Genomic DNA, 14,301 nt, shown 5'->3' with positions numbered 1-14,301 from the left:
AGTTTGAATGATTTGGTTGATGCAGATATGGGGCAATTTTAATTCAACACCTTTATTTTGCTGTCTTAATGGATACTGTATTTCTTTTATTGTATTGGATGAGGATTGTTGCATACTCTGAGCCCTTGAGACACGGTGCGTCCAGAAATGGCCATAGATGAAATATCTTTGGCATTTAGAAGTGTATTTTTCAGAGCTCTTTTTAGGGGAATACATTGAACACTGAACTCTGGGTTTTTTTGCCAAATAATTTGTGAAGCAAATCCAGGAGTAATCCTGGGTAATCCAGACTGATACAGGGCCATACTAATACCAGGCGAAAGGACCAGACCTTTACCTTGAGTCTATACCCTCCCCTCAGTAATCATGGACAATCTCAGAAGCAAAGTCAGGAAGGCTGCAGAGGTACACTGAGTCAATGACACCACCATTTCCAGGGCCCACAAGGTGAACCCCAGAAAAGGGTCAGGGGAAGTAGCCATGGAGCTCATTTCCCAAAGCAAGATGCTCTGTCGATTGGTCCACAGAATCCAGACCACAGAGAGCAGGAACTAACAAGGCACACTGTGTGAAAATGACTTTTGCACATGGAATTCCTGGTGACTCAAGAAAGTGAGCCAAGCTGTACCCTGCAGAAGAATTCAGGAAGCCTTTCCCACCCCTGGTCCCCGGCCAATATGACTTGGGGTGTGCAGGAGGCCCCAGGAGGTTCCTTCCTGGTCCCAGATGACCTCGGTTTATGTAAGCATATTGAGGTAGTTAAATAAAATGCTCGTGTAAAATTGAGTGTTGCTTTGCCATTAAGCTCAGCCTTCCTCAAACACATGAACCTGCCTTGCTGAGAGTCCTATCAGTGGTTCATCTAGCTGAATGTTTTCTCCTTCGAGGGGTGGCAGATCTCCAGGGCCTCAGCCAGAGGTCTCAGTCCCAGCCCTGCAACCTGAAATCCTTTCCTTTAAGCGGGAGATGCTGGAGTTTGCACCTGTGACTTTCTGCATGCAAATTATTGTTCTGCCACTGAGCTAGAGCCCTTCCCTCTCTCTAAAGCTGTTTTTAAAAAATTGGCTGCAGCTGAGTGGATGTGGCACGTGAACACCTCACTCTCCTTGCCATGAGGGTTCTGTGTACAGTACACAGCTGCCGCCCTTGCATCTGATTACACTCACAACCTCCCAGAGGCCAACACACCCTTGTCCCTGCTGCCTCCTGCATTGTGCTCACAAGCTTGCCAACTGATGGCAATTGTTCATCTCCTCTGCCTGCTGAATAATACATTCCTCTGTGCATTATGTGTGGCAGGCTGGCATTTCTATGGTCAGGGGAGGAACAAGGCATAATTTTAAGAGCTGAGTAACCTTTCTCTCTCTCTCTCTGGTCTTTTGTTGAGATCAGAGCTGGAAATGTTCAGCTTCACTTGGCTCCTGCTCCCTGCTGCCTTGTAGCGTCATGATGTTCTTTTGGTTTTGAACAAGCATGTGCGGAAACGTCCAGTGCAGGCATGGAAAGATTTGTCACTTTCGGTTCTTTCAATTTCTCATTTTCCCATTCATAAATTCAGTTCTCCACATTTCTGCAGCAATTTGCAAATTTTGTTTTAAAAAATCCTCATGAAAATTCTCCAGGACCTTAGTGCAAATTTCTCCTAACAGTCGCATTTTTGTAGGACGTTTTGACTCGTGTACATGTTTTTGCAAGCCTTTCCTCATCATATCATGCATTTTTGCCTGTTACTTTCACTCATATATTCATTTTGTGCACACTTACGCACACCATTTGAAAGGCACTGTCACAGGTCCATACTTCTAGTTACTTCTTCTGGTAACTTCTAGGTTGGATTACTGTAATGCGCTCTACGTAGGGCTGCCCTTGAAGACAGTTCGGAAGCTTCAGCTAGTGCAAAATGCAGCAGCCAGACTGCTGACGAGGACCAGCCGGTCAGCGCATATAACACCTGTTCTGGCCCGTTTGCACTGGCTACCTATTTGCTTCCGAGCCAGATTCAAGGTGCTGGTTTTGACCTATAAAGCCTTACAGGGCGTGGGACCACAGTATCTTGTGGAACGCCTCTCTCGCTATGAACCGACCCGGTCACTTCGCTCAGCGTCTAAGGCCCTCCTCCGGGTACCAACCCATCGGGAAGCCCGGAGGACAGTTACTCGATCTAGGGCCTTTTCTGTAGTGGCCCCCGAATTGTGGAATAGCCTCCCCGAAGAAATACGCCTGGCGCCGACGCTTCTATCTTTTTGGCGCCAGGTTAAGACCTGGCTATGCTCCCAGGCATTTTAATGCGTTTAATGTTACAATTTTAAATCTCTTTGTTTCAGTTTATTTATTGTGATATTTTGTATTTCTGTACTTTTAATCTTTTGTACACCGCCCAGAGAGCTATTCGCTATGGGCGGTTTAAAAATGAAATAAAATAAAATAAATAAATAAATAAATACCAACTGGGCAGCCACCAGTGGCAGCCCCACCAATGAGGCTTCACTTATGCACACTTCAGCATGGTGAGGTTGGAGCACTGCATCACAAAAGGTGAATAAGTGTGAATTTTGAAGGCTGGCTGTGTTTCAGTTCCCATATTGTTTTCGAAAGCGCAAATCTGACAGATTTGGCGTGAAATGTGAACGGAGTCTAAATCCTCACCCATCCATAGTCCTGTATAACTCAGAAGTTCACGCTTCTGGTGATCTTCAGTTTAGCTCACCAAGAAGATAAGCTCCTTCCCTTTTCACTTTCTGTTTTCCGTTTTCCGATGCAGATACTGACTGCTCCCATGGGAGTCTGCCAGGAAGCTTTTGCTAACTTGGTGCCCTCTAGATGTTTTGGACTACAGCTGAGACAGGTGACAGCAGTAGCCCACAACATTTGGAGGGCACCAGGTTGGCAAAGGCTGCTGCACAGTTTTTTAAAAAGATATTTCAAATGTTTTAAATTATTTTGTTATAGCTCCAAGTCATTCGTTTCTGGTGTTACTCTGTTTGGTTCTTTTTAATGTGTAATCCACCCTGCACGTTTTACTTTATAATTAGGAGACAACATAGAAATGAACACTAAATACTGAAAACATTTCTGCAACTATATTTTACAACCGGGACTCTCATCTGATTCAAAAGATTTTGGGTGAACTTTCTGGCTTGTTAATTGCTCGGTTAACTGAGTTGCTTTATGTACAGTCTCTTGCCTCCGTTTTTAACCATTTAGCACCTCCACTCCTCACTTTTGACCATACCCATTGTTAGAGAAGGAGGTGTAGTAAAGAGCAGCAACTCTGAGCATGAGCAGAGTGCTTTCTCCTACTGAGCAAGTGCAGCTCATTGCCACAATCTCAGACTGCAGGGACATGCCTCCCCCCCGCCACCCCCCAATGTAGATCATGGGCCAATCACTGGCAGGTGCCTTTCCAAAGATTAAGAATCACCCACACTTCTTTTGATAGCATTTAGAGAATACAGCCCTGACATGGAGTGGGGGTGGGATGGGTTCTTAAAGCTTTATTGCTTTTGGTGCTCTGTCTCTTTCACTATCACTAACCTTGATGCTGGTATTCGATGTTTGGCTGCACCTGATGACTCACCGCCGTTTCTGAGGAGTGCTTCTGGTGTGGGTGATAACCCCATGTCTGGACTATGCAACTGCAGACTGCAGGTATAGGGCTCTCATGAGAGAATGTCCTTCCATAGGGGGGAAAAAAACCTTTCATGTAGAAATCTAGCATATCAGGGAGGAAGGGAGGAGAGACCCTACCTCACTGACATGTTAGTCTTCTATGTGCAGGGACTTTTGAGGGGTGATGAAGAGGGATTCTACCCTGTTAGCCCCTACTCCCATGCCTGCTGCCAATAACTGAAGTGGTAGAGGTTAAACACAGGAACCAGGCCTGAGAAGATGGAGGCTGATGGTGTGGGAAGAGACATAGTCAGTACAGACTGGTGGATCCGATGTCAGTGGGGCTTTCAGCACTTTGGATAGCCCCTTGAAAGATCAAACTAAAACCTGGAATGGATTCACTGCCCCACTGACGTTGGAGCCAGCAGTCTCTGCTGGATATAGCTCAATAGGGAAGGATCTAGCCTGGAGAACTGCTGCTGCCAGTCAGTGCAGACAGTACTGAGCTAGATGGACTAAGGGTCTGATTTTGTATAAGTCAACTTCCTGTGTGCCAGGGCTCTCTCCTCCCAGGCAGGCAGCATTCCTCAGCCATGTTTGTAAAAAGCACATTGGATGTGCGCTGTGTTTTCACAGTGTAGCGCTCAGCACCTTTTAACCAGGGAGCAATGCCATTGGGGCCGTTTCTTGTGTTGCTCCACACAAGGACACACTCCACCCTGGAGTTGCAGCAGCATTGGGTGCACGGCGAGTGCACAACTGGAGGCGTGAACCGGGTCGACCCTGCGCACAGCTCAGGAGGGGACGCGAGCCAGACTCCCCTTCTTCTGGAGCCCAGCCTGCTCTGCCGTGCCTAGGGCGGGGTGAAACATTGGGCCTCTGCTGTGGGGGGGGAGGCAAGCTGCCCTGAGTGGCCCTTTGCTCTCACTCAGCTCTATGGCAATGATGACGGTGTGGGACCGCAATACCTTGTGGAACGCCTCTCCCGCTATGAACCTACCCGTTCACTTCGTTCAGTATGTAAGGCCCTCCTCCGGGTACCAACTCACCAGGATGCCCGGAGGACTGTTACTAGATCTAGGGCCTTTTCTGTGGTGGCCCCCGAATTATGGAACAGCTTACCGGAGGAAATACGCCTGGCGCCTACGGTTCTTTCTTTTAGGCGCCAGGTTAAGACCTGGCTATACTACCAGGCATTTTAATGCTTTATGTTTAATGTTTTTAGTTTAATGTGTTCCTTTGTTACTGATTTTATTCTATATTGTATTTTAATCTCGTTTTGTACACCGCCCAGAGAGCTATTAGCTATGGGCGGTCTAGAAATGAAAATAAATAAATAAATAAATAAAATAAATGATTTCACCCCTTCTGTGTGTCTGAGTCAGTGCCTGGGGGGTGGGGGGACGCTAGAAACTGCCTCAGTGGCCTTGGTGCCATTTGGAGGCTAGCACCAGCTTTCCAGACTCAGTGAATTTTCATATTTAGCTATGCGCAATCTTCATAGTTTGTCTGTAATTTGCAAGGACGTGATAGTTCCTGGGCAACCTGCTTTGTATATTCTGTTCTGTAAATTGAAGCATGGTGCTCAAGGGCCAGAGTCCAGCATCAGTCAGCAGCTGTGCGCGTGATGACACTCTTGTGTGAGCAGGATCAAGACCTCGGCTTGCTTTCTCACTCTTCCCCCACCAGCCACGTTAACAGCTGGAGGGAACAAGAGGGACGACCTTTTCAGTTGTGGCTCCTAAATCATGGCACAGCCTCCCAAGGGAAGTTGATCTGGCCCCCTCTTTTAAGTGGGCTCTTATGACTGTTTTATTTATTTATTGCACTTATATACCGCCCTATAGCTGAGGCTCTTTGGGTGGTTTACAACAATTAAAAACATTAAAAACAAATATACAAATTTAAAAACACATTTAAAAAAGCAATTTAAAAACACATGCTGAAATGCCTGGGCGAAGAGGAAAGTCTTGACCTGGTGCCAGAGAGGTAACAGTGTTGGTGCCAGGTGCACCTCGTCTGTCAGATCATTCCATAATTTGGGGGCCACCACTGAGAAGGCCCTCTCCCTTGTTGCCAGCCTCCAAGCTTCCCTCGGAGTAGGCACCCGGAGGAGGGCCTTAGATGTTGAGCGTAGTGTACGGGTGGGTTCATGTCGGGAGAGGCGTTCCATCAGGTATTGTGGTCGCAAGCCGTGTAAGGCTTTATAGGTCAAAACCAGCATCTTGAATCGGTCTCGGAAACATACAGGCAGCCAATGCAAGCGGGCCAGAATCGGTTTTATATGTTCTATTTCAGTGGGCAGTTTTTAAAAAAATTAGAGCCCCTCAGTCGGGGTGTGAAGCCTGTCAACCCTCCAAGTAATGCTGGAGTCCAGCTCTCATCAGCCCCACCCAGCACAGGAATAGGAAGCTGGAGCTGATGGGCGTTGTAGTCTCAAACATCTGGAGGGCACCAGGTTGGCAAGGGGTGTTGCATCACATTCTCCCTGACATGCTGTTTTTATGTGGCGCAGCAACAGCCCAACTCCCTTCCTTGTGCAGCAAGGACCTTTCCACTTCAACCTGCCGCATGTATTATAAACCGGCCACGTCTCCATCACATCAGAGTTCCACTGATGAGCTTTGCAGTGGGCACCTTCATTCAACATAAGAACATAAGAACATTTTATTTAATTTTTAATTACATTTCTAGACCGCCCTATAGCAGAAAGCAGAAACATTCCTGCCTGCATAGTCCTGGGGCCTGACCGCAAAAGGCTAGCTTCCGTGTTGGCGAGAGCTGCAGCATTCTCCAGGCAGTGTCTCTTTTGGGGGCCTTTCAACTCGCCCTTGAGTTAAGCACAACCCATTTGAAGGTCCTTAGTGTTAGGGCTTTCCAGGTTGGAGGGTAGGGGCAAATTGAGCTTCCCAATTTGGAAGCTGAGATCTCATACAGTGTGGCCTCAAGCGGTGTTGTTTTGGTGTTCCCCCTGTTTTAACCCTCTTCTCCCCCTCTCTTTTTCTTTTGGTGCCATAGTTTCCAGAAGCATGTCCACACCTATCGGATCTTGCCAGACGAAGAGGATTTTCTGGCGGTGCAGGTGAGCTGCATACCTTTCCCTGCCTCCTTTTGCAGAATTTTGTGTAGATTCTGTTGGTGTGAGAGCCAGTGTGGTATAGTGGTTACAGTGCTGGACTAGGACCTGGGAGACCAGGGTTCGAATCCCCACACAGCCATGAAGCTCACTGGGTGACCTTGGGCCAGTCACTGCCTCTCAGCCACAGAGGAGGGCAATGGTCAACCCCTTCTGAATTCCGCTTACCATGAAAACCCTCTTCAATAGGGTCGCCATAAGTCGGGATCGACTCAAAGGCAGTCCATTTCCATTTTCTGTTGGTTCCAGCGACGCTCGTGCAGGAGGAATTATGGCTGTCTGTACTCAAAATGTTGTTGTTCCTTGGTGTGTTTTCCTTCTGCCTTGTCAGACGATGAACGTGTGTCTGTCTCCTTGGATGGAAACATATTTGCGGGGGGAGGAGGGAGTGACATTGCCGGTGGCAGCAGAGGCTTTTAACGTCAACTCTGCAAAATGAATTGCTCCTTGCTGTAAATCAGCTTTTGTGAACTGGGTGCCTTCCAAAACATTTGGAGTACAGTTCCCATCGGCCTCACCCAGGATGAGTGTGCTCCACCAACATGGGGTGTTGCCAGCTGGGGCTGGTGAGAGTGGCACCCCAAAGTGGCGTACGGCTGCCGTTCCTGAACAGTGCAGTCCTGCGTATACACAGCGCCACTGTGTTTGGTGGAGCTTACAGCCGAGGGTGTTTCGGGCTACAGCCATAAGACGCAGACATTGTTCCATGGAGAAAGTGCACAAGAGCCAGTTTTTCTCCTTCTCTTGTAACGCTCGCTCGGGGCCACCTGAGGAAACTCACTGGATTGGCAGGCATTCCAGGACATATGAAAACAAGCACTTCTTCACATAGCACAGGATAAATTGACAGACTTTCTGGCCACAAGATGCGGTGACTTTGAAAGGGAATTGGACAAATCCATGGAGGATGAAGCCGTCAGTGGCTCCCAGGCGTGATGGTGGCTGTGCGTTTGCAACCCTCTGTTCCTGGGAATCACAAGTGGAGAGAGTGTTGCTCTCGTGCTCATGCCCTGGTTTGGGGCTTTTGTCTGGGGCAACTGGTTGGCCATTGTGAGAACAGGATGCTGGTCTAGATGGCCCCCTTTGGCCCAATCCAGCTGCTGCAGGGCTCTACTTCTGATCCTGAGCACATGCCCTGTTGTACATACCTTACAGGCTGCAGTTTCTCTGTGTACATTGCGTGCTGGGTGCTGTACAAACGTGGAAACCAAGTCGCTCTCGCCCAGCAGGTTTGCGAGCCTCCTTGGATGGAGAAACGTTAGGAAGGGTGTGCTTAATAAACAGCATGGGCCTGCGCGTGCAGGACAGGAGGTACGGGTGTTACACAAGAGGTTTCCCCCAAAGACATGGGCGATGTTCCCTTGTCTGAGTGTGGAACGGGTGATCCTTCCATCTCGCTGTGTCTCTAGGGCAGGAGACGTTGGCAAGAGCCCTGCGGATGCCCACACGCTGCTGATCTTGGCAGGAAGTCAGCCTGGCCCATGTGCTGGTTCATTTATAGCACAACAGTAACCTCATTGTGCTCTCCAAGCAGACAGGAAAATGTGAGCCCTGGAGGAGGGAGGGCGGCTGAAGGGAGGACATTCCCGAGCTCACACGCACCCGTGGGCTGTCCGCCTCCTCCCGCACTCATCCCCCACACATACCCAGCTTGGGTCGCAGCATGAGGTCTGATGTGGAATCCTGAGTGACTCCCGGAGCCTCTCTGCCTGCAGGGGTGGGCTTTGCTACGGAGCTGGCAGTGGGCTGGAAAGGCGCCTTGCCTGGGATGGTCCCTGCGGCCAGTGATGGAGCTGTTTCACCCTGACTAAACAGGGAAGTCAGCAAGCATTTCCTGTTTTGTGTCCCAGAGGCTGGCAGTTTTTGAAACAGTGGTTAGAAATCAGTTTTGCAACCCTTCTGTGTCCCTAAGGCATACTGCCTTTGGGCGGGGGGTCAGGAACCACAAGAGCAGCCAGCCATCAGACCAGCAACTGGGGCTCTGTGCGCTCAAATAACCCAGATTCGTTGCTTAGAAAAGCCAATTCTGTGAGGTGAAAAAGTGACTTGCCCGTTGCTCTTTTGGCACGTGGGGTGCCCCAAAGGGAGGGCACTGCTCTTTGCAGAGCACTGACTTTTTCCTCCCCTGACCATTGGGGACTCTGCTCAGTTTTCCTCCCCTTGCTAGGCTTTTGAGTATTTGGGCCTTGTCTGCTTGACCTAAAATTAAGTTTCTCTTTTCAAGCTCTGCAGGGCTTGGAATCTGCTTTCTGTATTAAAAGAAGGAAAGTGGGGATTCTCAAACTGGGCATTAATCTTTTGCAAACAGGGGGTCCCAATCCCAGGTTTGCCAGGGTGGTGAGTAAACGGGCCGAGGGCATTTTTCAGGGGAGGACTAGTAGATGAGTGTGGGGAGGGATGCGCAACCCTTCCTCCTCCCCAGCAAGGGTCCCTTCCTACCGTTTTTATCACTTGGTCTCACTGGGGAAGAAAGCGTTTAAAACAGCCTAGAGGAGCATTTGCCAGAAGAATTGGTAAGCAGTGGGTCAGGATTAGACACCCCTTTCTCATCAGTTGATTCTCCCCTGCAAATCCTCCCTGCAGTTTTTGTTCGGAGGAAAACTTGCATCCCTTCATGTAATACTTAGTTTTGCTCTCAAGGTGCTGATTTCTTTGCCAGACACCAAATTCTGTAAGAACCTAAGAAAAGCCTCCTGGATCAGGCCAGTGGCCCATCTAGTCCAACATCCTGTTCTCACAGTGGCCAACCAGGTGCCCATTATGGGAAGCCCGCAAGCAAGGCCGGAGCACCAGAGCACTCTCTCCTCCTGCGGCTTCTGGCAACTGGTATTAGGACGCATCCTGCCTCTGTCTGTGGTGGCAGAGCACAGCCATCATGGCCAGTAGCCACTGACAGCCTTATCATCTGTGAATTTGTCTAATCCTCTTTTAAAGTTATCCAAGTTGCTGGCCATCCCTGCCTCTGGTGGAGTGAATTCCTTAGTTTAACTCTGCGCTGCATGAAGAAGCACTTTCCTTTGTCCTGAATCTTCCAGCATTCAGCTTCATTGGATGTCCATGAGTTCTGGTGTTATGAGAGAGGGATAAGAGCTTTTATCTATATATTTTCTCCATGCCATGCAGAATTGTACACACTTCTATCATGTCGCCTCTCACTCGCCTTTTCTCTAAACTAAAAAGCCCCAAATGCTGCAACCTTTCCTCGTAAGGGAGTCGCTCCATCCCCTTGATCATTCTGGTTGCCTTTTGCTGAACTTTTCCCAACTCTACAATGTCCTGTTTGAGGTGAGGCCACCAGATTTGTATTCCAAATCCGGCCACACCATGATTTACATAATGGCATTATGATATCAGCAGTTTTATTTTCAATACATTTCCTTAATTATCCCTAGCATGGAATTTGCCTTTTTCACAGCTGCTGCACACTGGGTCGACATTTTCATCATGCTGTCCACTATGACCCCGAGGTCTCCTTCCTGGTCAGTCACTGCCAGTTCAGACCCCATGAACGTACATGTGAAAAAAAATTTTTTTTGCTCCAATATGCATAACTTTACACTTGTTTACACTGAATTGCATTTGCCATTTTCCCACCCATTTACTCAGTTTGGAGAGGTCCTTTTGGGAGACTGGGGTTCGAATCCCCGCACAGCCATGAAGCTCTCTGGGTGACCTTGGGCCAGTCACTGCCTCTCAGCCTCAGAGGGAGGCAATGGTAAGCAACGATTCTGTGGAGGAGTCTGCCTTTTTTGGGGTTTCTAGCTTGCTGGATTCAATGCCCTCTTTCATGTACAGACCAACACCACCTCCATATCCCTTTCGATATAGTTTATTTCAAGGGATAACAACGTCCCATTGGTTTTCTCTGTTCCACCAGGTATTCCCCATGTTGTTGAGCTCTGGTTACTTCCATAAGAATGTAGGAAGAGCCATTGATCATTTTTCTCTCTGTGAAGTTGTCTAATCCTCTTTTAAAGCTGTCCAAGTTGGTGGCCGCCGCTGCCTCTTGTTAGAGCACACGCCCCGTCCCTGAGGACTGTTGGTTCTTTGGCTCCAGGCAAGGCCTCTGTCGCTTCTTTCATCAGTATAACTCTTGGCAAGCTGTCAAAGAGCTCTTGGCACTCTTAGGTCTTCTCCCTGCCAGTTTTGGTGGATGACCGCAAGGCAGGTGTGTTGCTAGGGCCCCAAAAGACTCCAGGAACAGACCCCTGAGACCCATTTGCACACAATTTGCACATGGTAATTTATTATTTATTTATTACATTTGTATCCCACCTTTCCTCCAAGGAGCTCAAGGTGGTGCACATGGTTTTCCTCCCTTTCCATTTTATCCTCACAACAACCCTGTGAGGTAGGTTGGGCTGAGAGGCTGTGACTGGCCCAAGGTCACCCAGCAAGCTTAATGGCGGAGTGGAGATTTGAACCCTGGTCTCCCAGGTCCTAGTCCAGCACTCTGACTACTACACCACGCTGGCTCTCCAGCGTATATCTGTAGTTGCATATTTAGGTCTCTGAGTAACTTAAGTGCCATCGCCAGCACTGCACTTTGAACCATGCTCAGCCCCTTTAGAGAAATGTCAGTTTTAAAAAGAGAGGTTTCATTTAAATCTGGGGCCCAGTACAAAAGACTGGGCCACTGTAGGAAGCGTCCTCCTACCAAAACACATCTTTGGTCCATCTAACGAAGTATTTTCTACACTGACAGACAGTGACACTTCAGACAGGGCTCTCTCCCAGCTCTACCTGATGCTGTTGGGGATTGAACTGCTGGGATCTTTGGGGTGCAAAGCAGATGCTGTAACCACGGAGCTGCATCTCTTTCCCAAAGACACACAAGCAATGCCCTTGCCGCAAGGTCTTCGGTTGTTGAACAGGAGCAAATACGCTTTCCCCCTGGTTGCTCTCTTCATACTGCCTGACCTTCAGGGTGTCCAGACTCCGTCTTCCCAAAGAACAACTCTGTTCTTGGGAAATAAACTGTGTCTGAGCAGCACATCTTGTGCTACAGACTGCATCCCTTTATATGGTGCCATCTAGCAGTTGAAAGCATCATGGTTATGGAAGGTTGTGTGGACAGTCTTTAAATCACCCTTGATCAAAAACTGGGGAAGCTGCTAACTTGTGCAGGAGAACTTCCTGGTGGATTGGGCTCCCCTGTTGACATCTGTGTGTGTGTGTGTGTGTGTGTGTGTGGGAAAATAAGAACATAAGCAGAGCCTGGCTGCTGGGTCAGGCCAAAGAGGGCCCATCTAGTCCAGCATCCTGTGCTCACAGTGGCCAACCAGCTGCCCATTATGGGAAGCCCACAAGCAGGACCCGAGTGCAAGAGCACTCTTCCCTCCTATGGTTTCTAGCAACTGGTATTCAGAAGCATCCTGCCTCTGACTATGGAGGCAAAGCATAGCCATTGTGGCTAGTAGCCCTTGATAGCCTTATCCTCCATGGATTTGTCTAATTTCTTCCTCAGACCAGCCCTCTGAGCAGTGCTTTTAGTGCCAATGCGTACATGCTAATGATGATCTGTTTATAACCTGCGCTTCCTTGAACATTTCACAATTCCCGAGCATGGAAAAATGAAATAAAACAATAATCAAACAGTATAGAAAAAGATAACAGTATGCAAAAACTGCAGAATAATTACCATAAACAAATGAACAACCCTGTCATAAAACACACAGACAAAGCTAAAGTGCAGCGAGGGCCATCTAGCGAAATACCTGGGTGAAGAAAACAGGGCATCCAACTGACTAAAGCAGCCTTTCTCGACCTGACGTCCTCCAGAGGATTTGGACTGCAGCTCTAAAACATGTCAGGTCGGTGAAGGCTGGACTAAAACTCCCCAGCAGCCTCAGCAACAGTGGGAGTATAGAATCATAGAATCACAGAATAGTAGAGTTGGGGTCTATAAGGCCATCAAGTCCAACCCCCTGCTCAATGCAGGAATCCAAATCAAAGCATTCCCGACAGATGGCTGTCCAGCTGCCTCCTGGATGCCTCCAGTGTCGGACAGCCCACTATCTCTCTAGGTCATTGGTTCCATTGTTGTATGGCTCTAACAGTCAGGAAGTTTTTCCTGATGTCCAGTCAAAATCTGGCTTCCTGCAACTTGAGCCCATTAAGTAAGGTAGCGATTGCTTGGAAAAGGAGGTTCTTTTTGCCCCTTTTGTTTTCAGTGCTGGTAGGGGGGGCCTGTATTTCCAGATGTAAGGGACAGAAAGAAGCCCCCACTCCTTCCAGCATCTGCTGTGATGGGGTCTAGAGGTCAGAGGGAGGATTAATGTCATTTTTGCCTGCAAGAGCAGCTGTGGAACAGGTGCAGGAGGAAGCAACCCCCCCCCAAGCCACACACTCGCTTATCCTGTGTGCGTGTGTTACAAGGGAGAGCCCAGCCATGCCACTGCCGGTGGCGTCTTTGCTCCATTGCCACGTGCTTGCTAAGCACTCGGCTCTTCATTCCTGGCACCTTCTTTGTGTTCCGCGTTCCTTATGCAGCACAGCTGAATGCGTCTGTTGCTTGCAGACTTCCTCCCTCTGGGGAACTCTCTTTGCCGTGACTTGCACCCCAAAGAGTGGCATGTGGCACAGGGTTCCAGGGCACATTTGTAAGTTCACCCTTGGTCCACGTCAGCAGGTAAGTTCTGTTACTCTGTGACCTGTTCCTTAAGTCATTAAATAGCCAGGCGTCATGACTGCACAGAGCCATCTGACCCATGGGGGTATGAATTAATAACAAGTAGGTCCCAGGACAGGTCACAAGAGTATAAAATACATTCCTTTGCTTTAAACTGTTTTTAATGCACTTGCAACCAGAGAGGGTCCTAGAGATATGCATCTCAAGGGTCAAAAGCCAGGTTGAAGAGGTGCGTCTTCAGCAGATGATTGAAGGTAGCCTAAAGGGCCCTTCTGGCCTGCAGCCTCCATCCTTCTCTCCCCACCAGTGCATGGTAAGAAGCGTCTTCCTCCAAGGTCCAAGCATTAATCCGCCTTCTTTTGGAGAGGGACCTCAGGCTCAGGGGCCACATGCGGCCCTCCAGGCCTCTCTCTGTGGCCTTTGGAACTCTTCTCCCAGGCCACATCCCACACTGGCATCGCTTCACACCCTGAATGTTCTGCCTGGGTGGGATGTGTCCGGGAATGATGCTTCTTGCTTCCCTGAATGTGCACGATAGATTTTCAAATTGGGTATCTTTCCTTAAAGGACTGTATTTCCTTATTTAGTACATCACAGCTTCTCTTCCAAAGGCCATTCAAAGTTTCAAAAATATGATTTAACACCTATGTATTTAATAGCTTATTTATATTATCAACTTCTAATTGATATCACAACTTCAAATCCCCAAGCATACCTTTAGTATGAGAAACCTTTAGTATGAGAAACCCATTTTAAAGTTTTCTTCCCTCATAATACTAAAATTTGTGGACATCCAGTGATTCTGAATGTTGGAAGATTCAGGACAGGCTAAAGAAAGTACTTCACACAGTCCATAGTTAAAACTATGAAATCCGCTCCCACAAGTGATGGCTACCAATCTGGATGATTTTAAAAGAGGGTTAGA

At 48.4% G+C, this 14,301-nt stretch overlaps 1 protein-coding gene across 2 annotated transcripts in view; it reads left to right on the top strand.

The window, feature by feature from the left end:
• INPPL1 (inositol polyphosphate phosphatase like 1) overlaps nucleotides 1–14,301 on the top strand; it is a 105,845-nt gene that overhangs the window by 31,313 nt on the left and 60,231 nt on the right. The window contains exon 2 of one of the 2 annotated variants that reach the window (XM_061629165.1): nucleotides 6,628–6,691. In XM_061629165.1, coding sequence (XP_061485149.1) covers nucleotides 6,628–6,691 — 64 coding nt within the window. Of the gene's footprint in view, nucleotides 1–6,627; nucleotides 6,692–10,390; nucleotides 10,461–14,301 lie in introns of those variants that run through there. The other variant, XM_061629164.1, reaches the window with a different exon arrangement.

This window comes from Rhineura floridana, chromosome 5, assembly GCF_030035675.1.
Source record: "Rhineura floridana isolate rRhiFlo1 chromosome 5, rRhiFlo1.hap2, whole genome shotgun sequence".
Lineage (NCBI taxonomy): Eukaryota > Metazoa > Chordata > Lepidosauria > Squamata > Rhineuridae > Rhineura > Rhineura floridana.
Note: the sequence above shows the minus strand (reverse complement) of the source record. Positions and strands in the feature narration are given on the sequence as shown.